At 41.6% G+C, this 27,110-nt stretch overlaps 1 protein-coding gene across 6 annotated transcripts in view; it reads right to left on the reverse strand.

Annotated features, from left to right (window-relative positions):
* LOC139423643 (adhesion G protein-coupled receptor E5-like) overlaps nucleotides 1-27,110 on the reverse strand; it is a 58,146-nt gene that overhangs the window by 23,004 nt on the left and 8,032 nt on the right. For 4 of the 6 annotated variants that reach the window (XR_011635862.1, XR_011635865.1, XR_011635863.1 and 1 more), the window contains exons 1-3: nucleotides 20,171-20,469; nucleotides 14,505-14,741; nucleotides 14,173-14,301 (exon numbers count right to left, since the gene is read on the reverse strand). Coding sequence is in view for 2 of the 6 variants with exons in the window: in XM_071175235.1 (XP_071031336.1) it covers nucleotides 14,173-14,301; nucleotides 14,505-14,741; nucleotides 20,171-20,201 (397 nt within the window). In the remaining 4 variants the exon portion in view is untranslated. Of the gene's footprint in view, nucleotides 1-14,172; nucleotides 14,302-14,504; nucleotides 14,742-20,170; nucleotides 20,470-27,110 lie in introns of those variants that run through there. The other 2 variants (XR_011635864.1, XM_071175236.1) reach the window with 1 other exon arrangement.

Consider the following 27,110-nt stretch of genomic DNA (forward strand, 5'->3'; position numbering starts at 1 on the left):
TATCCTGTGACGGGGTTAAACATCTATCCAGACATAATGTTGCTGCTATATCCTGTGTCAGGGTTAACTGATGGGTTAAACATCTATCCAGACATAATATTGCTGCTATATCCTGTGACGAGGTTAACTGATGGGTTAAACATCTATCCAGACATAATGTTGCTGCTATATCCTGTGACGGAGTTAACTGATGGGTTAAACATCTATCCAGGCATAATGTTGCTGCTATATCCTGTGACGCGGTTAAACATCTATCCAGACATAATATTGCTTCTATATCCTGTGACGGGGTTTAACATCTATCCAGACATAATGTTGCTGCTATATCCTGTGACGTGGTTAAACATCTATCCAGACATAATGTTGCTGCTATATCCTGTGACGAGGTTAACTGATGGGTTAAACATCTATCCAGACATAATGTTGCTGCTATATCCTGTAACGAGGTTAACTGATGTGTTAAACATCTATCCAGGCATAATGTTGCTGCTATATCCTGTGACGAGGTTAACTGATGGGTTAAACATCTATCCAGACATAATATTGCTGCTATATCCTGTGACGAGGTTAACTGATGGGTTAAACATCTATCCAGACATAATGTTGCTGCTATATCCTGTGACGAGGTTAACTGATGTGTTAAACATCTATCCAGGCATAATGTTGCTGCTATATCCTGTGATGGGGTTAAACATCTATCCAGACATAATGTTGCTGCTATATCCTGTGACGGGGTTAACTGATGTGTTAAACATCTATCCAGACATAATGTTGCTGCTATATCCTGTGACGAGGTTAACTGATGTGTTAAACATCTATCCAGACATAATATTGCTGCTATATCCTGTGACGGGGTTAAACATCTATCCAGACATAATATTGCTGCTATATCCTGTGACGGGGTTAAACATCTATCCAGACATAATGTTGCTGCTATATCCTGTGACGAGGTTAACTGATGGGTTAAACATCTATCCAGGCATAATGTTGCTGCTATATCCTGTGACGAGGTTAAACATCTATCCAGACATAATGTTGCTGCTATATCCTGTGACGGGGTTAAACATCTATCCAGACATAATGTTGCTGCTATATCCTGTGACGGGGTTAAACATCTATCCAGACATAATGTTGCTGCTATATCCTGTGTCAGGGTTAACTGATGGGTTAAACATCTATCCAGACATAATATTGCTGCTATATCCTGTGACGAGGTTAACTGATGGGTTAAACATCTATCCAGACATAATGTTGCTGCTATATCCTGTGACGGAGTTAACTGATGGGTTAAACATCTATCCAGGCATAATGTTGCTGCTATATCCTGTGACGCGGTTAAACATCTATCCAGACATAATGTTGCTGCTATATCCTGTGACGAGGTTAAATGATGTGTTAAACATCTATCCAGGCATAATGTTGCTGCTATATCCTGTGACGCGGTTAAACATCTATCCAGACATAATATTGCTGCTATATCCTGTGACGAGGTTAACTGATGTGTTAAACATCTATCCAGACATAATATTGCTGCTATATCCTGTGACGGGGTTAAACATCTATCCAGACATAATATTGCTGCTATATCCTGTGACGGGGTTAAACATCTATCCAGACATAATGTTGCTGCTATATCCTGTGACGGGGTTAAACATCTATCCAGACATAATGTTGCTGCTATATCCTGTGTCAGGGTTAACTGATGGGTTAAACATCTATCCAGACATAATATTGCTGCTATATCCTGTGACGGGGTTAAACATCTATCCAGACATAATATTGCTGCTATATCCTGTGACGAGGTTAACTAATGGGTTAAACATCTATCCAGACATAATGTTGCTGCTATATCCTGTGACGGGGTTAACTGATGGGTTAAACATCTATCCAGACATAATATTGCTGCTATATCCTGTGACGAGGTTAAACATCTATCCAGACATAATATTGCTGCTATATCCTGTGACGAGGTTAACTGATGTGTTAAACATCTATCCAGACATAATATTGCTGCTATATCCTGTGACGGGGTTAAACATCTATCCAGACATAATATTGCTGCTATATCCTGTGACGGGGTTAAACATCTATCCAGACATAATGTTGCTGCTATATCCTGTGACGGGGTTAAACATCTATCCAGACATAATGTTGCTGCTATATCCTGTGTCAGGGTTAACTGATGGGTTAAACATCTATCCAGACATAATATTGCTGCTATTGTTGCGGTGCGTGAATGAGGACCCAAAAGCGAATTAACGTAAACAGAGCTTCTTTAATAACAAAACAAAACGTAGGCTCAGATGGACCGGCAGGTTCCGACAGGACAGGACAAGGTTGCAGCAAACATGACGATAGTCTGGTTCAGGCATGACCAACACAAACAAGAATCCGACAAAGACAGGAGCAGAAACAGAGAGAGATATAGGGACCTAATCAGAGGGAAAAAGGGAACAGGTGGGAAAAGGGGTGAATGAGGTAGTCAGAGAAGACAAGGAACAGCTGGGGGAAAGAGGGACAGAAACGGTAACCTAGTACGACCAGCAGAGGGAGACAGGGTGAAAGGAAAGGACAGAAACAAGACACAACATGACAGTACATGACAGCTATATCCTGTGACGAGGTTAACTGATGGGTTAAACATCTATCCAGACATAATATTGCTGCTATATCCTGTGACGGGGTTAACTGATGGGATAAACATCTATCCAGACATAATATTGCTGCTATATCCTGTGACGAGGTTAACTGATGGGTTAAACATCTATCCAGACATAATGTTGCTGCTATATCCTGTGACGAGGTTAACTGATGGGTTAAACATCTATCCAGACATAATGTTGCTGCTATATCCTGTGACGCGGTTAAACATCTATCCAGACATAATGTTGCTGCTATATCCTGTGTCGGGGTTAAACATCTATCCAGACATAATATTGCTGCTATATCCTGTGTCGGGGTTAAACATCTATCCAGACATAATGTTGCTGCTATATCCTGTGACGGGGTTAAACATCTATCCAGACATAATATTGCTGCTATATCCTGTGACGAGGTTAACTGATGTGTTAAACATCTATCCAGACATAATATTGCTGCTATATCCTGTGATGGGGTTAAACATCTATCCAGACATAATATTGCTGCTATATCCTGTGTCGGGGTTAAACATCTATCCAGACATAATGTTGCTGCTATATCCTGTGACGGGGTTAAACATCTATCTATACATAATATTGCTGCTATATCCTGTGACGAGGTTAACTGATGTGTTAAACATCTATCCAGACATAATATTGCTGCTATATCCTGTGACGAGGTTAACTGATGGGTTAAACATCTATCCAGACATAATGTTGCTGCTATATCCTGTGTCAGGGTTAACTGATGGGTTAAACATCTATCCAGACATAATGTTGCTGCTATATCCTGTGACGAGGTTAACTGATGGGTTAAACATCTATCCAGACATAATGTTGCTGCTATATCCTGTGTCAGGGTTAACTGATGTGTTAAACATCTATCCAGGCATAATGTTGCTGCTATATCCTGTGACGCGGTTAAACATCTATCCAGACATCATATTGCTGCTATATCCTGTGACGAGGTTAACTGATGGGTTAAACATCTATCCAGACATAATATTGCTGCTATATCCTGTGACGAGGTTAACTGATGTGTTAAACATCTATCCAGGCATAATGTTGCTGCTATATCCTGTGACGCGGTTAAACATCTATCCAGACATAATATTGCTGCTATATCCTGTGACGGGGTTAAACATCTATCCAGACATAATGTTGCTGCTATATCCTGTGACGAGGTTAACTGATGTGTTAAACATCTATCCAGGCATAATGTTGCTGCTATATCCTGTGACGGGGTTAAACATCTATCCAGACATAATATTGCTGCTATATCCTGTGACGGGGTTAAACATCTATCCAGACATAATGTTGCTGCTATATCCTGTGACGAGGTTAACTGATGGGTTAAACATCTATCCAGACATAATGTTGCTGCTATATCCTGTGACGAGGTTAACTGATGGGTTAAACATCTATCCAGACATAATGTTGCTGCTATATCCTGTGACGAGGTTAACTGATGGGTTAAACATCTATCCAGACATAATCTTGCTGCTATATCCTGTGTCGGGGTTAACTGATGTGTTAAACATCTATCCAGGCATAATGTTGCTGCTATATCCTGTGACGAGGTTAAACATCTATCCAGACATAATGTTGCTGCTATATACTGTGACGAGGTTAACTGATGTGTTAAACATCTATCCAGGCATAATGTTGCTGCTATATCCTCTGACGGGGTTAAACATCTATCCAGACATAATATTGCTGCTATATCCTGTGACGAGGTTAAACATCTATCCAGACATAATGTTGCTGCTATATCCTGTGACGGGGTTAACTGATGGGTTAAACATCTATCCAGACATAATGTTGATGCTATATCCTGTGACGAGGTTAACTGATGTGTTAAACATCTATCCAGACATAATGTTGCTGCTATATCCTGTGACGGGGTTAACTGATGTGTTAAACATCTATCCAGACATAATGTTGCTGCTATATCCTGTGACAGGGTTAAACATCTATCCAGGCATCAAATTGCTGCTATATCCTGTGACGAGGTTAACTGATGGTTTAAACATCTATCCAGACATAATGTTGCTGCTATATCCTGTGACGAGGTTAACTGATGGTTTAAACATCTATCCAGACATAATGTTGCTGCTATATCCTGTGACGGGGTTAACTGATGGGTTAAACATCTATCCAGACATAATGTTGCTGCTATATCCTGTGACAGGGTTAACTGATGGGTTAAACATCTATCCAGACATAATATTGCTGCTATATCCTGTGACGAGGTTAAACATCTATCCAGACATAATGTTGCTGCTATATCCTGTGACGAGGTTAAACATCTATCCAGACATCATATTGCTGCTATATCCTGTGACGGGGTTAAACATCTATCCAGACATAATGTTGCTGCTATATCCTGTGACGGGGTTAACTGATGGGTTAAACATCTATCCAGACATCATATTGCTGCTATATCCTGTGACGGGGTTAAACATCTATCCAGACATAATGTTGCTGCTATATCCTGTGACGGGGTTAAACATCTATCCAGACATAATGTTGCTGCTATATCCTGTGACGGGGTTAAACATCTATCCAGACATAATGTTGCTGCTATATCCTGTGACGAGGTTAAACATCTATCCAGACATAATATTGCTGCTATATCCTGTGTCGGGGTTAACTGATGGGTTAAACATCTATCCAGACATAATGTTGCTGCTATATCCTGTGACGGGGTTACTGATGTGTTAAACATCTATCCAGACATAATGTTGCTGCTATATCCTGTGACGGGGTTAACTGATGGGTTAAACATCTATCCAGACATAATGTTGCTGCTATATCCTGTGACGGGGTTAACTGATGGGTTAAACATCTATCCAGGCATAATGTTGCTGCTATATCCTGTGACGGGGTTAACTGATGTGTTAAACATCTATCCAGACATAATATTGCTGCTATATCCTGTGATGGGGTTAAACATCTATCCAGACATAATGTTGCTGCTATATCCTGTGACGGGGTTAACTGATGTGTTAAACATCTATCCAGACATAATATTGCTGCTATATCCTGTGATGGGGTTAAACATCTATCCAGACATAATGTTGCTGCTATATCCTGTGACGAGGTTAAACATCTATCCAGACATAATGTTGCTGCTATATCCTGTGACGGGGTTAAACATCTATCCAGACATAATGTTGCTGCTATATCCTGTGACGAGGTTAACTGATGTGTTAAACATCTATCCAGACATAATGTTGCTGCTATATAATGTGACGGGGTTAAACATCTATCCAGACATAATGTTGCTGCTATGTCCTGTGACGGGGTTAACTGATGGGTTAAACATCTATCCAGACATAATGTTGCTGCTATATCCTGTGTCGGGGTTAACTGATGGGTTAAACATCTATCCAGACATAATGTTGCTGCTATATCCTGTGACGGGGTTAAACATCTATCCAGACATAATGTTGCTGCTATATCCTGTGACGGGGTTAACTGATGTGTTAAACATCTATCCAGGCATAATGTTGCTGCTATATCCTGTGACGGGGTTAACTGATGGGTTAAACATCTATCTAGACATAATATTGCTGCTATATCCTGTGACGGGGTTAAACATCTATCCAGACATAATGTTGCTGCTATATCCTGTGACGAGGTTAACTGATGGGTTAAACATCTATCCAGACATAATGTTGCTGCTATATCCTATGACGAGGTTAACTGATGGGTTAAACATCTATCCAGACATAATGTTGCTGCTATATCCTATGACGAGGTTAACTGATGGGTTAAACATCTATCCAGACATAATGTTGCTGCTATATCCTGTGACGAGGTTAACTGATGGGTTAAACATCTATCCAGACATAATGTTGCTGCTATATCCTATGACGAGGTTAACTGATGGGTTAAACATCTATCCAGACATAATATTGCTGCTATATCCTGTGTCAGGGTTAACTGATGGGTTAAACATCTATCCAGACATAATGTTGCTGCTATATCCTGTGACGAGGTTAACTGATGGGTTAAACATCTATCCAGACATAATGTTGCTGCTATATCCTGTGACGAGGTTAACTGATGGGTTAAACATCTATCCAGACATAATGTTGCTGCTATATCCTGTGACGGGGTTAAACATCTATCCAGACATAATTTTGCTGCTATATCCTGTGACGAGGTTAACTGATGTGTTAAACATCTATCCAGGCATAATGTTGCTGCTATATCCTGTGACGGGGTTAAACATCTATCCAGACATAATATTGCTGCTATATCCTGTGACGGGGTTAAACATCTATCCAGACATAATGTTGCTGCTATATCCTGTGACGAGGTTAACTGATGGGTTAAACATCTATCCAGACATAATGTTGCTGCTATATCCTGTGACGAGGTTAACTGATGGATTAAACATCTATCCAGACATAATGTTGCTGCTATATCCTGTGACGAGGTTAACTGATGGGTTAAACATCTATCCAGACATAATCTTGCTGCTATATCTTGTGTCGGGGTTAACTGATGTGTTAAACATCTATCCAGGCATAATGTTGCTGCTATATCCTGTGACGAGGTTAAACATCTATCCAGACATAATGTTGCTGCTATATCCTGTGACGAGGTTAACTGATGTGTTAAACATCTATCCAGGCATAATGTTGCTGCTATATCCTGTGACGGGATTAAACATCTATCCAGACATAATATTGCTGCTATATCCTGTGACGAGGTTAAACATCTATCCAGACATAATGTTGCTGCTATATCCTGTGACAGGGTTAACTGATGGGTTAAACATCTATCCAGACATAATGTTGCTGCTATATCCTGTGACGAGGTTCAACATCTATCCAGACATAATGTTGCTGCTATATCCTGTGACGAGGTTAACTGATGTGTTAAACATCTATCCAGAAATAATGTTGCTGCTATATCCTGTGACGAGGTTAAACATCTATCCAGACATAATGTTGCTGCTATATCCTGTGACGGGGTTAACTGATGTGTTAAACATCTATCCAGACATAATGTTGCTGCTATATCCTGTGACGAGGTTAACTGATGTGTTAAACATCTATCCAGACATAATGTTGCTGCTATATCCTGTGACGAGGTTAACTGATGTGTTAAACATCTATCCAGACATAATGTTGCTGCTATATCCTGTGACGAGGTTAACTGATGGTTTAAACATCTATCCAGACATAATGTTGATGCTATATCCTATGACGAGGTTAACTGATGGGTTAAACATCTATCCAGACATAATGTTGCTGCTATATCCTGTGACAGGGTTAACTGATGGGTTAAACATCTATCCAGACATAATGTTGCTGCTATATCCTGTGACGGGGTTAACTGATGGGTTAAACATCTATCCAGACATAATGTTGATGCTATATCCTGTGACGAGGTTAACTGATGTGTTAAACATCTATCCAGACATAATGTTGCTGCTATATCCTGTGACGGGGTTAACTGATGTGTTAAACATCTATCCAGACATAATGTTGCTGCTATATCCTGTGACAGGGTTAAACATCTATCCAGGCATCAAATTGCTGCTATATCCTGTGACGAGGTTAAACATCTATCCAGACATAATGTTGCTGCTATATCCTGATGTGTTAAACATCTATCCAGACATAATATTGCTGCTATATCCTGTGACGAGGTTAACTGATGGTTTAAACATCTATCCAGACATAATGTTGCTGCTATATCCTGTGACGGGGTTACTGATGTGTTAAACATCTATCCAGACATAATGTTGCTGCTATATCCTGTGACGGGGTTAACTGATGGGTTAAACATCTATCCAGACATAATGTTGCTGCTATATCCTGTGACGGGGTTAACTGATGGGTTAAACATCTATCCAGGCATAATGTTGCTGCTATATCCTGTGACGGGGTTAACTGATGTGTTAAACATCTATCCAGACATAATATTGCTGCTATATCCTGTGATGGGGTTAAACATCTATCCAGACATAATGTTGCTGCTATATCCTGTGACGGGGTTAACTGATGTGTTAAACATCTATCCAGACATAATATTGCTGCTATATCCTGTGATGGGGTTAAACATCTATCCAGACATAATGTTGCTGCTATATCCTGTGACGAGGTTAAACATCTATCCAGACATAATGTTGCTGCTATATCCTGTGACGGGGTTAAACATCTATCCAGACATAATGTTGCTGCTATATCCTGTGACGAGGTTAACTGATGTGTTAAACATCTATCCAGACATAATGTTGCTGCTATATAATGTGACGGGGTTAAACATCTATCCAGACATAATGTTGCTGCTATGTCCTGTGACGGGGTTAACTGATGGGTTAAACATCTATCCAGACATAATGTTGCTGCTATATCCTGTGTCGGGGTTAACTGATGGGTTAAACATCTATCCAGACATAATGTTGCAGCTATATCCTGTGACGGGGTTAAACATCTATCCAGACATAATGTTGCTGCTATATCCTGTGACGGGGTTAACTGATGTGTTAAACATCTATCCAGGCATAATGTTGCTGCTATATCCTGTGACGGGGTTAACTGATGGGTTAAACATCTATCTAGACATAATATTGCTGCTATATCCTGTGACGGGGTTAAACATCTATCCAGACATAATGTTGCTGCTATATCCTGTGACGAGGTTAACTGATGGGTTAAACATCTATCCAGACATAATGTTGCTGCTATATCCTATGACGAGGTTAACTGATGGGTTAAACATCTATCCAGACATAATGTTGCTGCTATATCCTATGACGAGGTTAACTGATGGGTTAAACATCTATCCAGACATAATGTTGCTGCTATATCCTGTGACGAGGTTAACTGATGGGTTAAACATCTATCCAGACATAATGTTGCTGCTATATCCTATGACGAGGTTAACTGATGGGTTAAACATCTATCCAGACATAATATTGCTGCTATATCCTGTGTCAGGGTTAACTGATGGGTTAAACATCTATCCAGACATGATGTTGCTGCTATATCCTGTGACGAGGTTAACTGATGGGTTAAACATCTATCCAGACATAATGTTGCTGCTATATCCTGTGACGAGGTTAACTGATGGGTTAAACATCTATCCAGACATAATGTTGCTGCTATATCCTGTGACGGGGTTAAACATCTATCCAGACATAATTTTGCTGCTATATCCTGTGACGAGGTTAACTGATGTGTTAAACATCTATCCAGGCATAATGTTGCTGCTATATCCTGTGACGGGGTTAAACATCTATCCAGACATAATATTGCTGCTATATCCTGTGACGGGGTTAAACATCTATCCAGACATAATGTTGCTGCTATATCCTGTTACGAGGTTAACTGATGGGTTAAACATCTATCCAGACATAATGTTGCTGCTATATCCTGTGACGAGGTTAACTGATGGATTAAACATCTATCCAGACATAATGTTGCTGCTATATCCTGTGACGAGGTTAACTGATGGGTTAAACATCTATCCAGACATAATCTTGCTGCTATATCCTGTGTCGGGGTTAACTGATGTGTTAAACATCTATCCAGGCATAATGTTGCTGCTATATCCTGTGACGAGGTTAAACATCTATCCAGACATAATGTTGCTGCTATATCCTGTGACGAGGTTAACTGATGTGTTAAACATCTATCCAGGCATAATGTTGCTGCTATATCCTGTGACGGGATTAAACATCTATCCAGACATAATATTGCTGCTATATCCTGTGACGAGGTTAAACATCTATCCAGACATAATGTTGCTGCTATATCCTGTGACAGGGTTAACTGATGGGTTAAACATCTATCCAGACATAATGTTGCTGCTATATCCTGTGACGAGGTTAAACATCTATCCAGACATAATGTTGCTGCTATATCCTGTGACGAGGTTCAACATCTATCCAGACATAATGTTGCTGCTATATCCTGTGACGAGGTTCAACATCTATCCAGACATAATGTTGCTGCTATATCCTGTGACGGGGTTAACTGATGTGTTAAACATCTATCCAGACATAATGTTGCTGCTATATCCTGTGACGAGGTTAACTGATGTGTTAAACATCTATCCAGACATAATGTTGCTGCTATATCCTGTGACGAGGTTAACTGATGTGTTAAACATCTATCCAGACATAATGTTGCTGCTATATCCTGTGACGAGGTTAACTGATGGTTTAAACATCTATCCAGACATAATGTTGATGCTATATCCTATGACGAGGTTAACTGATGGGTTAAACATCTATCCAGACATAATGTTGCTGCTATATCCTGTGACAGGGTTAACTGATGGGTTAAACATCTATCCAGACATAATGTTGCTGCTATATCCTGTGACGGGGTTAACTGATGGGTTAAACATCTATCCAGACATAATGTTGATGCTATATCCTGTGACGAGGTTAACTGATGTGTTAAACATCTATCCAGACATAATGTTGCTGCTATATCCTGTGACGGGGTTAACTGATGTGTTAAACATCTATCCAGACATAATGTTGCTGCTATATCCTGTGACAGGGTTAAACATCTATCCAGGCATCAAATTGCTGCTATATCCTGTGACGAGGTTAAACATCTATCCAGACATAATGTTGCTGCTATATCCTGATGTGTTAAACATCTATCCAGACATAATATTGCTGCTATATCCTGTGACGAGGTTAACTGATGGTTTAAACATCTATCCAGACATAATGTTGCTGCTATATCCTGTGACGGGGTTAACTGATGGGTTAAACATCTATCCAGACATAATGTTGCTGCTATATCCTGTGACGAGGTTAACTGATGGTTTAAACATCTATCCAGACATAATGTTGCTGCTATATCCTGTGACAGGGTTAAACATCTATCCAGACATAATATTGCTGCTATATCCTGTGACAGGGTTAACTGATGGGTTAAACATCTATCCAGACATAATGTTGCTGCTATATCCTGTGACAGGGTTAACTGATGGGTTAAACATCTATCCAGACATAATATTGCTGCTATATCCTGTGACGAGGTTAAACATCTATCCAGACATAATGTTGCTGCTATATCCTGTGACGAGGTTAAACATCTATCCAGACATCATATTGCTGCTATATCCTGTGACGGGGTTAAACATCTATCCAGACATAATGTTGCTGCTATATCCTGTGACGAGGTTAAACATCTATCCAGACATAATATTGCTGCTATATCCTGTGTCAGGGTTAACTGATGGGTTAAACATCTATCCAGACATAATGTTGCTGCTATATCCTGTGACGGGGTTACTGATGTGTTAAACATCTATCCAGACATAATGTTGCTGCTATATCCTGTGACGGGGTTAACTGATGGGTTAAACATCTATCCAGACATAATGTTGCTGCTATATCCTGTGACGGGGTTAACTGATGGGTTAAACATCTATCCAGGCATAATGTTGCTGCTATATCCTGTGACGGGGTTAACTGATGTGTTAAACATCTATCCAGACATAATATTGCTGCTATATCCTGTGATGGGGTTAAACATCTATCCAGACATAATGTTGCTGCTATATCCTGTGACGAGGTTAAACATCTATCCAGACATAATGTTGCTGCTATATCCTGTGACGGGGTTAAACATCTATCCAGACATAATGTTGCTGCTATATCCTGTGACGAGGTTAACTGATGTGTTAAACATCTATCCAGACATAATGTTGCTGCTATATCCTGTGACGGGGTTAAACATCTATCCAGACATAATGTTGCTGCTATATCCTGTGACGAGGTTAACTGATGTGTTAAACATCTATCCAGACATAATGTTGCTGCTATATCCTGTGACGGGGTTAAACATCTATCCAGACATAATGTTGCTGCTATATCCTGTGACGAGGTTAACTGATGTGTTAAACATCTATCCAGACATAATGTTGCTGCTATATAATGTGACGGGGTTAAACATCTATCCAGACATAATGTTGCTGCTATATCCTGTGACGGGGTTAACTGATGTGTTAAACATCTATCCAGGCATAATGTTGCTGCTATATCCTGTGACGGGGTTAACTGATGGGTTAAACATCTATCCAGACATAATATTGCTGCTATATCCTATGACGAGGTTAACTGATGGGTTAAACATCTATCCAGGCATAATGTTGCTGCTATATCCTGTGACGAGGTTAAACATCTATCCAGACATCATATTGCTGCTATATCCTGTGACGGGGTTAACTGATGGGTTAAACATCTATCCAGACATTATGTTGCTGCTATATCCTGTGACGAGGTTAACTGATGGGTTAAACATCTATCCAGACATAATGTTGCTGCTATATCCTGTGACGAGGTTAACTGATGGGTTAAACATCTATCCAGACATAATGTTGCTGCTATATCCTGTGTCGGGGTTAACTGATGGGTTAAACATCTATCCAGGCATAATGTTGCTGCTATATCCTGTGACGGGGTTAAACATCTATCCAGACATAATATTGCTGCTATATCCTGTGTCGGGGTTAAACATCTATCCAGACATAATGTTGCTGCTATATCCTGTTACGAGGTTAACTGATGTGTTAAACATCTATCCAGACATAATGTTGCTGCTATATCCTGTGACAGGGTTAACTGATGGGTTAAACATCTATCCAGACATAATGTTGCTGCTATATCCTGTGACGGGGTTAAACATCTATCCAGACATAATATTGCTGCTATATCCTGTGTCGGGGTTAACTGATGTGTTAAACATCTATCCAGACATAATGTTGCTGCTATATCCTGTGACGAGGTTAACTGATGTGTTAAACATCTATCCAGACATAATGTTGCTGCTATATCCTGTGACGAGGTTAAACATCTATCCAGACATAATGTTGCTGCTATATCCTGTGACGAGGTTAAACATCTATCCAGACATAATGTTGCTGCTATATCCTGTGACGAGGTTAAACATCTATCCAGACATAATATTGCTGCTATATCCTGTGACGAGGTTAACTGATGGGTTAAACATCTATCCAGACATAACATTGCTGCTATATCCTGTGACGATGTTAACTGATGGGTTAAACATCTATCCAGCCATAATGTTGCTGCTATATCCTGTGACGAGGTTAACTGATGGGTTAAACATCTATCCAGACATAATGTTGCTGCTATATCCTGTGACGGGGTTAACTGATGTGTTAAACATGTTTTCCAGGCGTTGTGAGATCTGACAGGTGTCTTCAAAGAGTGAGGGTCACGGGGTCGAAGGTCAGACGTTAGATTTCATAGGTAAGAGGTCAGAGCTAGCATGGCCTCGGTCACCTCACCTGTGCAGGGGGCAGTGTTGTTGCCGTGGTTACTGAGCCCTGACGGACAGGTGCAGGTTTATTGGCCAGGTGTGTTTGTGCACATGCCCATACCGCCGCACACCGGGGGAACCCACACACACTCATCCTCATCTGCAGTGGACACACACACACACACACACACACACACACACACACACACACACACACACATGCACACACACACACATTTATGCTCTATTTTTGGACTCACCTGCACAGTGTTCAGCGTAAGTAGAGACTCTGAACCCAGGTTGACATTGGCAGTTGAAGCTCCCGATGGTGTTGAGGCAAATGGTGTTGCTGCCACAAACCGGTTGGTTCTCCAGGCACTCATTGAGATCTGAAGAGAGAAGGAAATATGTGTTCAAAAAAATTGTTTTGCAACAAAAACACTTTTCTATTGGACAACTTCCTGAACAGAGGAAATAAGGAGATAGGAGCCAAAGCAATGTTTAATTCCCTTGACATGTAGCATTCACACACACACACACACACACACACACACACACACACACACACACACTCAGACAATTGAATACTCACCCTTACACTCCCCAGCGAAAGGAGTAAACTTCAAAGATGTTGTGGATCTGAACCCATGCTGACACTGACAGTAGAAGCTTCCCCGTGTGTTGTAACATGTGGCATTACTTCCACAGGGTGGAGTACTGTCCCACTCTTTACACTCATCTATATCAACACATTGTTGACTCCCTTTGGCAATGAAGCCCAGGCCGCAATCTCTGGCCTCTATGTTCCCCAGTAGAGTGAAATGAAGACCTGCGAAGAGAGAGAAAGGGAGAGAGAGGCATAGAGAGACAGAGAGTGAGAGAGAGAGCGACACAGACAGACAGGAGGGAGATTCAGACACAGACAAGAAGGGCATTCTATGCCATCAAAAGGAACATAAATTTCAACATGCCAATTAGGATTTGGCAAAAAATACTTGAATCAGTCATAGAGCCCATTGCCCTTTATGGTTGTGAGGTCTGGGGTCCGCTCACCAACCAAGACTTCACAAAATGGGACAAACACCAAATTGAGACTCTGCACACAGAATTCTGCAAAAATATCCTCCGTGTACAACGTAGAACACCAAATAATGCATGCAGAGCAGAATTAGGCCGATACCCACTAATTATCAAAAACACGTGTTTCCAATGCCAATAAAGCCCTTGAATTGAATTGAATTGAGAGACAGAGAGTGAGAGAGAGAGCGACACAGACAGCCAGACAGACAGACAGACAGACAGACAGAGGGTGGGAGGGTATTACTTAACCAAACAACTACCAATGGGAGGCTTTCTGAAGCCTTTGGGGCAAATTGTGCTCCGCCCTATGGGACTCTCAATCACGGCCAGTTGTGAAACAGCCTGGTCAAACCAGGGTGTCTGTAGTGACGCCTCTAGCACTGAGATGCAGTGCCTTAGACCGCTGTGCCACTAGCGAGCCCAATCAATAGTGGTGTGCTGTGATTTCAAGATAGATTCCTGTGTGGTTCTACGCCCTGAGCGATCTTTCTAGATAAAACTAGATAAAAACAAGAAGCGTACAGCAGAGGTCGGCGCTCACTGTCCAGCAGTCTTAACCCAGATGCCCAATACGGAACGCTTGCATAATAGACCAAGCAGATCAGGGCAGTTTGGGGTTTGAGAAGTCAATGAGAGAAGTTAAAAATGATTCAAAATGATTCATCATTACTTTTATTTCTATTGGAGAAGCAGTTTCTGTCTCCACACTGTACTGTCCTAGTCACGATTTCTAATCCTGTAAGTGTGATCAGGGATTTCTATTGGAGAAGCAGTTTCTGCCTCCACACTGTACGGTCAGTTTCAGCCTTCACACTGTACTGTCAGTTTCAGCCTCCACACTGTACTGTCAGTTTCAGCCTTCACACTGTGCTGTCAGTTTCAGCCTCCACACTGTACTGTCAGTTTCAGCCTCCACACTGTAATGTCAGTTTCAGCCTCCACACTGTACTGTCAGTTTCAGCCTCCACACTGTACTGTCAGTTTCAGCCTCCACACTGTACTGTCAGTTTCAGCCTCCACACTGTGCTGTCAGTTTCAGCCTCCACACTGTGCTGTCAGTTTCAGCCTCCACACTGTACTGTCAGTTTCAGCCTCCACACTGTACTGTCAGTTTCAGCCTTCACACTGTACTGTCAGTTTCAGCCTCCACACTGTACTGTCAGTTTCAGCCTTCACACTGTACTGTCAGTTTCAGCCTCCACACTGTACTGTCAGTTTCAGTCTCCACACTGTACTGTCAGTTTCAGCCTCCACACTGTACTGTCAGTTTCAGCCTCCACACTGTGCTGTCAGTTTCAGCCTCCACACTGTGCTGTCAGTTTCAGCCTCCACACTGTGCTGTCAGTTTCAGCCTCCACACTGTGCTGTCAGTTTCAGCCTCCACACTGTACTGTCAGTTTCAGCCTCCACACTGTACTGTCAGTTTCAGCCTTCACACTGTACTGTCAGTTTCAGCCTCCACACTGTACTGTCAGTTTCAGCCTTCACACTGTACTGTCAGTTTCAGCCTCCACACTGTACTGTCAGTTTCAGCCTTCACACTGTACTGTCTTTGACGGTTGTTGTGACGTCCAAAGCTTCAAATGTCATCAATCACATGATATTTTTTACTCTGATAGAAACATCAATACTTTTGTATCAGATCAGACCAGTTTACTTTGATAGAAACATCAATACTTTTGTATCAGACCAGTTTTGTCAATAAAAGTGACTTTGTTTAATATTTAGCAAGTTTTCAGAACCATCCAGAAACTTAAAATCTAGCTACAAATTAATCTACTTTTCAGGCTGCCTTTGGGGAGTATTGACCTTAGAACTAGAATGTATAGAATGGAAGTCAATGATGACATAATGGCGGGGACTGGCAGCATTATGAGTGTACCCATGCCTACTGTAGGTGGAAGAAATACAGGTTATGACAACGTAATAATCCCATGCGGCGCTGTCGAAAATGAACACATTCATTGGACCAGCACCGGAGCAAAAAGGACTGGAAGTGAATGTTAGCAGTACAGAAAGTTTGCCATCAAAGTAAAAATGCAACACAATCATAGTGAATTGCAACTAACCACCGGTACTCACCGAACACATAGCGCTTATTTAAACGTTTTTCAAATGATCTACAGCCACTTGATGTCCTGATCGCTGGTCACGTTTTCAATGATAATCTTGTAGAATCCAGCAATGGTGCTGGTCCAATTCATTTTGTATTTCATTTGAATGCTTCTTCATGTAATTATGACACTGTCCTAAACTAGACCCATGCCTGGATTCAGAAAATACAGGTCAAAACTAAAGGATTCTAATATCCCAGAACTCCTTGCGCCACTATTTAAGAAACGACCAGAATCCGCATTCAGAATGACTGGGAGTGAATGTTAGTAGTATAGAATAATAGTAGTAGTAGTAGTAGTAGTGCTAGCAGGAGTAGTGGTAACAATTGCAGTAGTAGCAATAGTAATAATTGTAGTAGTAGTAGTATTGGTAGTAGTAGTGGTAGTAGTAGAGGAGTAGCAGTAGTTGTAGTATTAGTAGTTTTAGTAGTAGTAGTAGTACTATCAGCAGTAGTAGCAGTAGTAGTAGTAGTAGTAGTAATAGTAGTAGGACAATGATGATGATGATGATGATGATGATTGATATAATGATTATTAACGAGGCTGATGTATGTCAATGACAAGAGGAGCTGAGGTGCTGCATTCTTTCTGAAATCACACTGTCATTTATTTCCCACAAGGGGGAGCCTATCAACAAGCCTATGTGGGATTTAATATTCTTCTTCTCTCAGTGTTGTTCCAAATATGCTGGAGGGAAGTATTTAAGGTATAAAACTAGACTCAACTGAAGTAGGAGAGAAGACATGAGAGAAGCCCAGATTGTGGTTAGACAGCAGGCCTCACACACAGAGGGTTTTTATGACACACACACAGACACACGCACACACACACAGACACACACACACACACACACGCTGTAATATCTGAACGGTTTGACCTACAAACTACTAGGCTCTTCTCCATTTAGCTCTACGACCACCACAAGCGCCACGGGACTCGTCTGGAGCCGGTACCTCCACTCTGCCATCTTCCGTATGTAGCCTCTGAACACTTTGGGCTACAAAAAAACATGACCCCACTATGGAAAGATGGGACTCGCACGAACATGTACATGTTGGTTGATTGATTAGCGCTACGACAACCACAAGCCTCACAAGACTCGTCTGAAGGTGCTCTTTCCAAGCATTTTTAAGCCTTGAGAGAATTGAGACATGGATTGTGAATGTTTGCCACTCAGAGGGTGAACGGGAAAGATTTAGGTGCCTTTGAGTGTGGTATGGTAGTAGGTGCCAGGCACTCTGATTTCTGTCAAAAACTGTAACGCTGCTGGGCTTTTCACGCTCAACAGTTTTCCATGTGTGTCAAGAATGATCCACCACCCAAAGGACATCCAGACAACTTGACACAACTGTGGAAAGCATTGGAGGCAACATGGGCCAGCATCCCTGCGGAACACTTTGGAAACGTTGAAGAGTCTTTTCCCCGATAAATTGAGGCCGTTCTGAGGGAAAAGGGCTGTATGGATGTAGTTTAGGGCCTAAAATAAAGGGTTAAATAGTGTCCTGATCTTTCTTATATCTCTCAGATATAGGACAAACTCTTCAGAACAAACTTCCTTTAGGTTTTTTGGGGGGGTTATTTGTTGTTCCATGTATGAATCTATTATTCACTGTGTTTCTATTGGCTAATGGCATTAAGGCCACATTTCATTTCATCAAATCATTTCTGTATATGTTTTTAAATAAAGGGGTCCTAACAAATGGCTAAATCACCTTGGTATGACCATCTTAAAACAATTCCATGATGTTAGCTTAGTAGAACCCCCCCCCCTACTTGAAGGTAACTACCTCCCTTCAACTATAGACACAGTGCTAGAGTTAATCTCTCTCTTCCTCCCTCCTTCTCTCTCTCTCTCTCTTCTCTCTGTCTCTCTCTCTCTGTCTTTCTCTCTATGTCTCTCTCATTTTCTAGTCTGTCTGTCTGTCTGTCTGTCTGTCTGTCTTTCCTTTTCCCCTTCTGTCTCTTTATTGTCTCTCCTATCTTACTCTCTGCCACTCATTCTCTCCCTGCCCTTCTCATTCTCCATTTTTAATTCTCATGTTTTTGTCAGTATCTCCCTCCCCGCCTCTCTCTCTCTCTCTCTCTCCCTCTCTTTCTCTCTCTCTCTCTCTCTCTCTCTCTCTCGCTCTCTCTCTCTCTCTCTCAGTCTCTAGACTAAGAAGTAGACAGTAGAAGTAGCTAAATCTGTACTAGTTTCAGGCCTGGGTTCAAATAGTATTTAAAACATTTCAGATCCTTCCATTTCTAGCCTGTCAGAAGTGCCATATGGGCTTTATCCACTATTCTTTTGGTCCAGATGAACTATTTGCAATGATATTGAGTAGTATTTGAACCCAGCTCTGACTCATTCAGGGATTCTCCAGATAGCCCACGAGTGTCAAAGGTGCCACTGTGTTGCTTCCTGGAAACAGTGATATTCTGACAGTAATAAATAACAGAACATACCCTGAACAAAGTACTACATCCATAACACAACATAGTAGCTAACATATATTAAGATATTATCTTAACCTGAACACATAAAACAACATAACAAAGTATAAGTATAGTATAATATAAAACATGCTGACCCCTGAGAACTGCCAATCTGTCTATACACACTAAAACTGTCTATACACACTAAAACTGTATATAAACACTAAAACTGTCTATACACACTAAACCTGTCTATACACACTAAAACTGTCTATACACACTAAAACTGTCTATACACACTAAAACTGTCTATACACACTACAACTATCTTTACACACTAAAACTGTCTATACACACTAAAACTGTCTATAATGTAGTTTATACATGTCTGAGAGGGTTGTAACATTCACATCCATGGTTGGAATATTCGGTTACTGACGTTGAATTATTATACCACCTCTCTCTATTTGTTGCTCTCTCACACACACACACACACACACACACACACACACATACACATACACACACACACACACACACACACACACACACACACACACACACACACACACACACACACACACACACACACACACACACACACACACACAGATAGTCAAGTTCCAAAGATATAGAACGTTAGACTCACCCAGAACAAGTAGAAGAGTTCTGGACCCCATCTCAGAGACAGACTGGTATTATGACAACTAGTAGGATCCTAATAAAACTAGTCCCACAAGAAGAATCAGTCAAAGATTAAATCTGTTTTACTGAATTCAGATTGAAGAAAATCCCAGTTTAACAAGGTTTTTATTCCGTATGATAAGTGGTGAGAACATGAACAGGAGAAAAAGACAATGACATTTTCCCTCTCCTTTGGCGAGACAACTCTCTGTGTCGCCTCGTGGTTGGAAAAACTACTATTTTCTGCTCTCCCTTTCTCTTTCTGTTAGAGCCCGCCCCTTTCTCTTTCTGTTAGAGCCCGCCCCTTTTTCTTTCTGTTAGAGCCCGCCCCTTTCTGTTAGATCCCGCCCCTTTCTCCCTGGTTTACACTCCCCCTTATTTTTCACCCTTATCTCTCTTTTGCTCCTTTCTGTTTTACTCTTATCTTAGGGCTTTATTGGCATGGAAAACATGTTAACATTCCCAAAGCAAGTGAAATAGATAATAAACAAAAACAATCAGATATGAACATGAAGCATTACACTCACAAAAGTTACAAAGTCATAAAGACATTTCAAATGTCATATTATGTCTATATACATTGTGCTGTAACGATGTGCAAATAGTTGAAGTACAAAAGAGAAAATAAATAAACATAAATATAGGTTGTATTTTCAATGGTGTTTGTTCTTCACTGGTTGCCCTTTTCTTGTGGCAACAGGTCACATCTTGCTGCTGTGATGGCACACTGTGGTATTTCACCCAGTAGATATGGGAGTTTGCCAAAATTGGATTTGTTTTCAAATTCTTTGTGGGTCTGTTGAATCTGAGGGAAGTATGTGTCTCTAATATGGTCATACATTTGGCAGGAGGTTAGGAAGTGCAGCTCAGTTTCCACCTCATTTTGTGGGCAGTGGCCTGTCTTCCCACGGCAGCCTTCTCAACAGCAAGGCTATGCTCACTGAGTCTCTACAGAGGCAAAGATTTCCTTCATTTTGAGTCAGTCACAGTGGTCAGGTATTCGGCTACTGTGTACTCTCTGTTTAAGGCCAAATAGCATTCCAGTTTGCTCTGTTATTTGGTTAATTCATCATTTTTATTGTGTCAAGTAGTTACACTACGTGACCAAAAGTGTGTGGACACCTGCTTGTCGAATATCTCATTTCATTCCAAAATCATGAGCATCAATATGAAGGTGGTTCCCCTTTGCTGCTATAACAGCCTCCACTGTTCTGGGAAGGCTTTCCACTAGATGTTGGAACATTGCTGCTATAACAGCCTCCACTCTTCTGGGAAGGCTTTCCACTAGATGTTGGAACATTGCTGCTATAACAGCCTCCACTCTCCTGGGAAGGCTTTCCACTAGATGTTGGAACATTGCTGCTATAACATCCTCCACTGTTCTGGGAAGGCTTTCCACTAGATGTTGGAACATTGCTGCTATAACAGCCTCCACTCTCCTGGGAAGGCTTTCCACTAGATGTTGGAACATTGCTGCTATAACAGCCTCCACTCCTCTGGGAAGGCTTTCCACTAGATGTTGGAACATTGCTGCTTTAACAGCCTCCACTGTTCTGGGAAGGCTTTCCACTAGATGTTGTAACATTGCTGAGGGGACTTGCTTCCATTCAGCCACAAGAGCATTAGTGAGGTTGGGCACTGATGTTGGGAGATTAGGCCTGGCTCTCAGTCAGCGTTCCAATTCATCCCAAAAGTGTTCAAATCTGGTTGAGGTCAGAGCTCTGTGCATGCCAGTCAAGTTCTTCCACACTGATCGACGAACCATTTCTGTATGGACCTCACTTTGTGCATGGGGGCATTGTCATGCTGAAACAGGAAAGGGCCTTCCCCAAATTGTTGCCACAAAGTTGGAAGCACAGAATCATCTAGAATGACATTGCATGCTTTAGCGTTAAGATATCCGTTCACTGGAACTAAGGGGCCCGACCCTTAAACAGCCCCAGACCATTATTCCTCCTTCACCAAACTTTACAGTTGGAATTATGCATTGGGGCAGGTAGCGTTCTCCTGGCATCCGCCAAACCCAGATTAGTCCGTCGGACGGCCAAATGGTGATGTGTGATTCAACACCCAAGAGAACGCATTTCCACTGCTCCAGAGTCCAATGACGGCAAGCTTCACACCACTCCTGCCAATGCTTGGCATTGCACATGGTGATCTTACGCTTGTGTGCAGCTGCTCAGCCATAGAAACTAATTTCATGAAGCTCCTGACGAACAGTTTTTGTGCTGATGTTGCTTACAGAGGCAGTTTGAAACCTGGTAGTGAGTGTTGACACAACCGAGGACAGATGATTTTTACGCACTTCAGCACTCGGCAGTCCCGTTCTGCGAGCTTGTATGGCCTACCACTTTGCGACTGAGCCGTTGTTGCTCCTAGATGTTTCCACTTCACAATAACAGCACTTACAGTTGACCGGGACAGCTCTAGCAGGGCAGACATTATACGCATCCTATGACGGTGCCACGTTGAAAGTCACTGAGCTCTTCAGTAAGGCCTACCAATGTTTGTCTACGGAGATTGCATGGCTGTGTGCTCGAGTTGGTTGTTCTGATGTGTTGTTAAGTGTGTATAGTTCTAGTTTTGCAGAACCCGGGACGCTGTGTGTGTGTGTGTGTGTGTGTGTGTGTGTGTGTGTGTGTGTGTGTGTGTGTGTGTGTGTGTGTGTGTGTGTGTGTGTGTGTGTGTGTGTGTGTGTGTGTGTGTGAGATCATGACTATAAGACTGTGGTTAGACAGCAGTCCTCACACACACAGAGGGTCTTTATGAAGTGATATAGACTACCTCCCTTCAACAATTGACACAGTGTCTGAGTTCATCCCTCTCTTCATCCCACTCTATCTCTCTCTCTCTCTCTCTCTCTCTCTCTCTCTCTCTCTCTCTCTCTCTCTCTCTCTCTCTTTCTCTCTCATTCAAAATGTTTTTCTGTCTGTCTGTCTGTCTGCCTGTTTTTCTGTCTGTCTGTCTGTCTGTCTGTCTGTCTGTCTGTCTGTCTCTCCTTTTTCCATCTCTCTTGACCTCCTCTCTCTCTCCCTCTCTGCCACCCTCTCTGTCCCTCCCCGAGACGTGGATGTAGATTAAGGCAGCTCTCCGCACCTCTCTGATTCATAGGGGTTGAGTTAAACACTGAAGACACATTTCTGTTGAATGCGTTTAGTTGTTCAACTGACTACACACTTAAAAAAAAAGGTGCTATCTTGAACCAAAATGGGTTCTTTGACTGTCCCCATAGGAGAACCCTATGAAGAACCCTTTTTTGGTTCAGCTCTCTCTCCCCCTCTCTCTCTCCCCCTCCCCATCTCTCTCTCTCTCCCCCTCTCTCTCTCCCCCTCCCCATCTCTCTCTCTCTCCCCCTCTCTCTCTCCCCCTCCCCATCTCTCTCTCTCTCCCCCTCTCTCTCTCCCCCTCCCCATCTCTCTCTCTCCCCCTCTCTCCCCCTCCCCATCTCTCTCTCTCCCACCCTCTCTTGCTCTCTCCCCCTCCCCATCTCTCTCTCTCCCACCCTCTCTTGCTCTCTCCCCCTCCCCATCTCTCTCTCTCCCACCCTCTCTCGTTCTCTCCCCCTCCCCTTCTCTCTCCCCCTCCCCTCTCTCTCGCTCTCTCCCCCTCCCCCTCTCTCTCCCGCTCCCCCCTCTCTCTCTCTCCCCCTCTCTCCCCCTCCCCCTCTCTCTCTCTCTCTATCACCCCTCTCTTCACCCCTCCCCGTCTCTATCCCCCTGGTCTTCACCCCTCCCCCTCTCTCTCTCTATCCCCCTGGTCTTCACCCCTCCCCACCTCTCTCTCTCTATCCCCCTGGTCTTCACCCCTCCCCCTCTCTCTCTCTATCCCCCTGGTCTTCACCCCTCCCCCCTCTCTCTCTCTATCCCCCTGGTCTTCACCCCTCCCCCCTATCTCTCTATCCCCCTGGTCTTCACCCCTCCCCCCTCTCTCTCTCTCTCTCTCTCTCTCTATCCCCCTGGTCTTCACCCCTCCCCCCTCTCTCTCTGTCACTCTCTCTTTCATCAGTCTAGTCTAAGAGGTAGAGAGCAGAGGAGAGAAATCTGTACTCATATCAGACCTGGGTTCAAATACTATTTAAAACATTTCAGATCCTTTCATTTCTAGCCTGTCTGAAGTGCCGTATGGGCAGGGTTTGTACTGTAGCCACTATCCTATTGGTTCAATAACGCCAGGCAAACTCAATCAAGCCCAGATAAAGTGTTTTTAATTACATCTAGTAGTATTGAAGCCAGATCTGACTCATGGAGGGACCCTGAAGATAGCCAACTAGTGTCAGTCCTGTTACTGTGTTGCTTCCTGGAAACAGTGATATTCTGACAGTAATAAATAACAGAACATACCCTGAACAAAGTACTACATCCATAACACAACTACCTGAACATAGTACTACATCCATAACATCCATAACACAACTACCTGAACATAGTACTAGATCCATAACAAAACTACCTGAACATAGCACTAGATCCATAACACAACTACCTGAACATAGTACTACATCCATAACATCCATAACAATACTACCTGAACATTGAACTACATCCATAACACAACTACCTGAACATAGTACTACATCCATAACACAACTACCTGAACATAGTACTACATCCATAACACAACTACCTGAACATAGAACTACATCCATAACATCCATATCACAACTACCTGAACATAGTACTACATCCATAACACAACTACCTGAACATAGAACTACATCCATAACATCCATAACACAACTACCTGAACATAGTACTACATCCATAACATCCATAACACAACTACCTGAACATAGTACTACATCCATAACACAACTACCTGAACATAGAACTACATCCATAACATAACTACCTGAACATAGAACTACATCCATAACACAACTACCTGAACATAGTACTACATCCATAACATCCATATCACAACTACCTGAACATAGTACTACATCCATAACACAACTACCTGAACATAGTACTACATCCATAACACAACTACCTGAACATAGAACTACATCCATAACATCCATAACACAACTACCTGAACATACTACTACATCCATAACACAACTACAAGAACATAGTACTACATCCATAACACAACTACCTGAACATAGTACTACATCCATAACACCCATAACAATACTACCTGAACATAGAACTACATCCATAACACAACTACCTGAACATAGAACTACATCCATAACATCCATATCACAACTACCTGAACATAGTACTACATCCATAACACAACTACCTGAACATAGAACTACATCCATAACATCCATAACACAACTACCTGAACATAGTACTACATCCATAACATCCATAACACAACTACCTGAACATAGTACTACATCCATAACACAACTACCTGAACATAGAACTACATCCATAACATAACTACCTGAACATAGAACTACATCCATAACACAACTACCTGAACATAGTACTACATCCATAACACAACTACCTGAACATAGTACTACATCCATAACATCCATATCACAACTACCTGAACATAGTACTACATCCATAACACAACTACCTGAACATAGTACTACATCCATAACACAACTACCTGAACATAGAACTACATCCATAACATCCATAACACAACTACCTGAACATACTACTACATCCATAACACAACTACAAGAACATAGTACTACATCCATAACACAACTACCTGAACATAGTACTACATCCATAACACCCATAACAATACTACCTGAACATAGAACTACATCCATAACACAACTACCTGAACATAGTACTACATCCATAACACAACTACCTGAACATAGAACTACATCCATAACACAACTACCTGAACATAGTACTACATCCATAACATCCATAACACAACTACCTAAACATAGTACTACATCCATAACACAACTACCTGAACATAGAACTACATCCATAACACAACTACCTGAACATAGAACTACATCCATAACACAACTACCTGAACATAGTACTACATCCATAACACAACTACCTGAACATAGAACTACATCCATAACACAACTACCTGAACATAGTACTACATCCATAACACAACTACCTGAACATAGAACTACATCCATAACACATCTACCTGAACATAGTACTACATCCATAACATCCATAACACAACTACCTGAACATAGAACTACATCCATAACACAACTACCTGAACATAGAACTACATCCATAACACAACTACCTGAACATAGTACTACATCCATAACACAACTACCTGAACATAGAACTACATCCATAACACAACTACCTGAACATAGTACTACATCCATAACATCCATAACACAACTACCTGAACATAGAACTACATCCATAACATCCATAACACAACTACCTGAACATAGAACTACATCCATAACATCCATAACACAACTACCTGAACATAGAACTACATCCATAACATCCATAACACAACTACCTGAACATAGAACTACATCCATAACACAACTACCTGAACATAGTACTACATCCATAACACAACTACCTGAACATAGAACTACATCCATAACACAACTACCTGAACATAGAACTACATCCATAACACAACTACCTGAACATAGAACTACATCCATAACACAACTACCTGAACATAGTACTACATCCATAACACAACTACCTGAACATAGTACTACATCCATAACACAACTACCTGAACATAGAACTACATCCATAACATCCATAACAATACTACCTGAACATAGAACTACATACATAACACAACAACGTGAACATAGTACTACATCCATAACACAACTACCTGAACATAGTACTACATCCATAACATCCATAACACAACTACCTGAACATAGTACTAGATCCATAACACAACTACCTGAACATAGTACTAGATCCATAACACAAATACCTGAACATAGTACTATATCCATA

This window comes from Oncorhynchus clarkii, chromosome 13 (genome assembly GCF_045791955.1).
Source record: "Oncorhynchus clarkii lewisi isolate Uvic-CL-2024 chromosome 13, UVic_Ocla_1.0, whole genome shotgun sequence".
NCBI classification, from domain to species: Eukaryota; Metazoa; Chordata; class Actinopteri; order Salmoniformes; family Salmonidae; genus Oncorhynchus; species Oncorhynchus clarkii.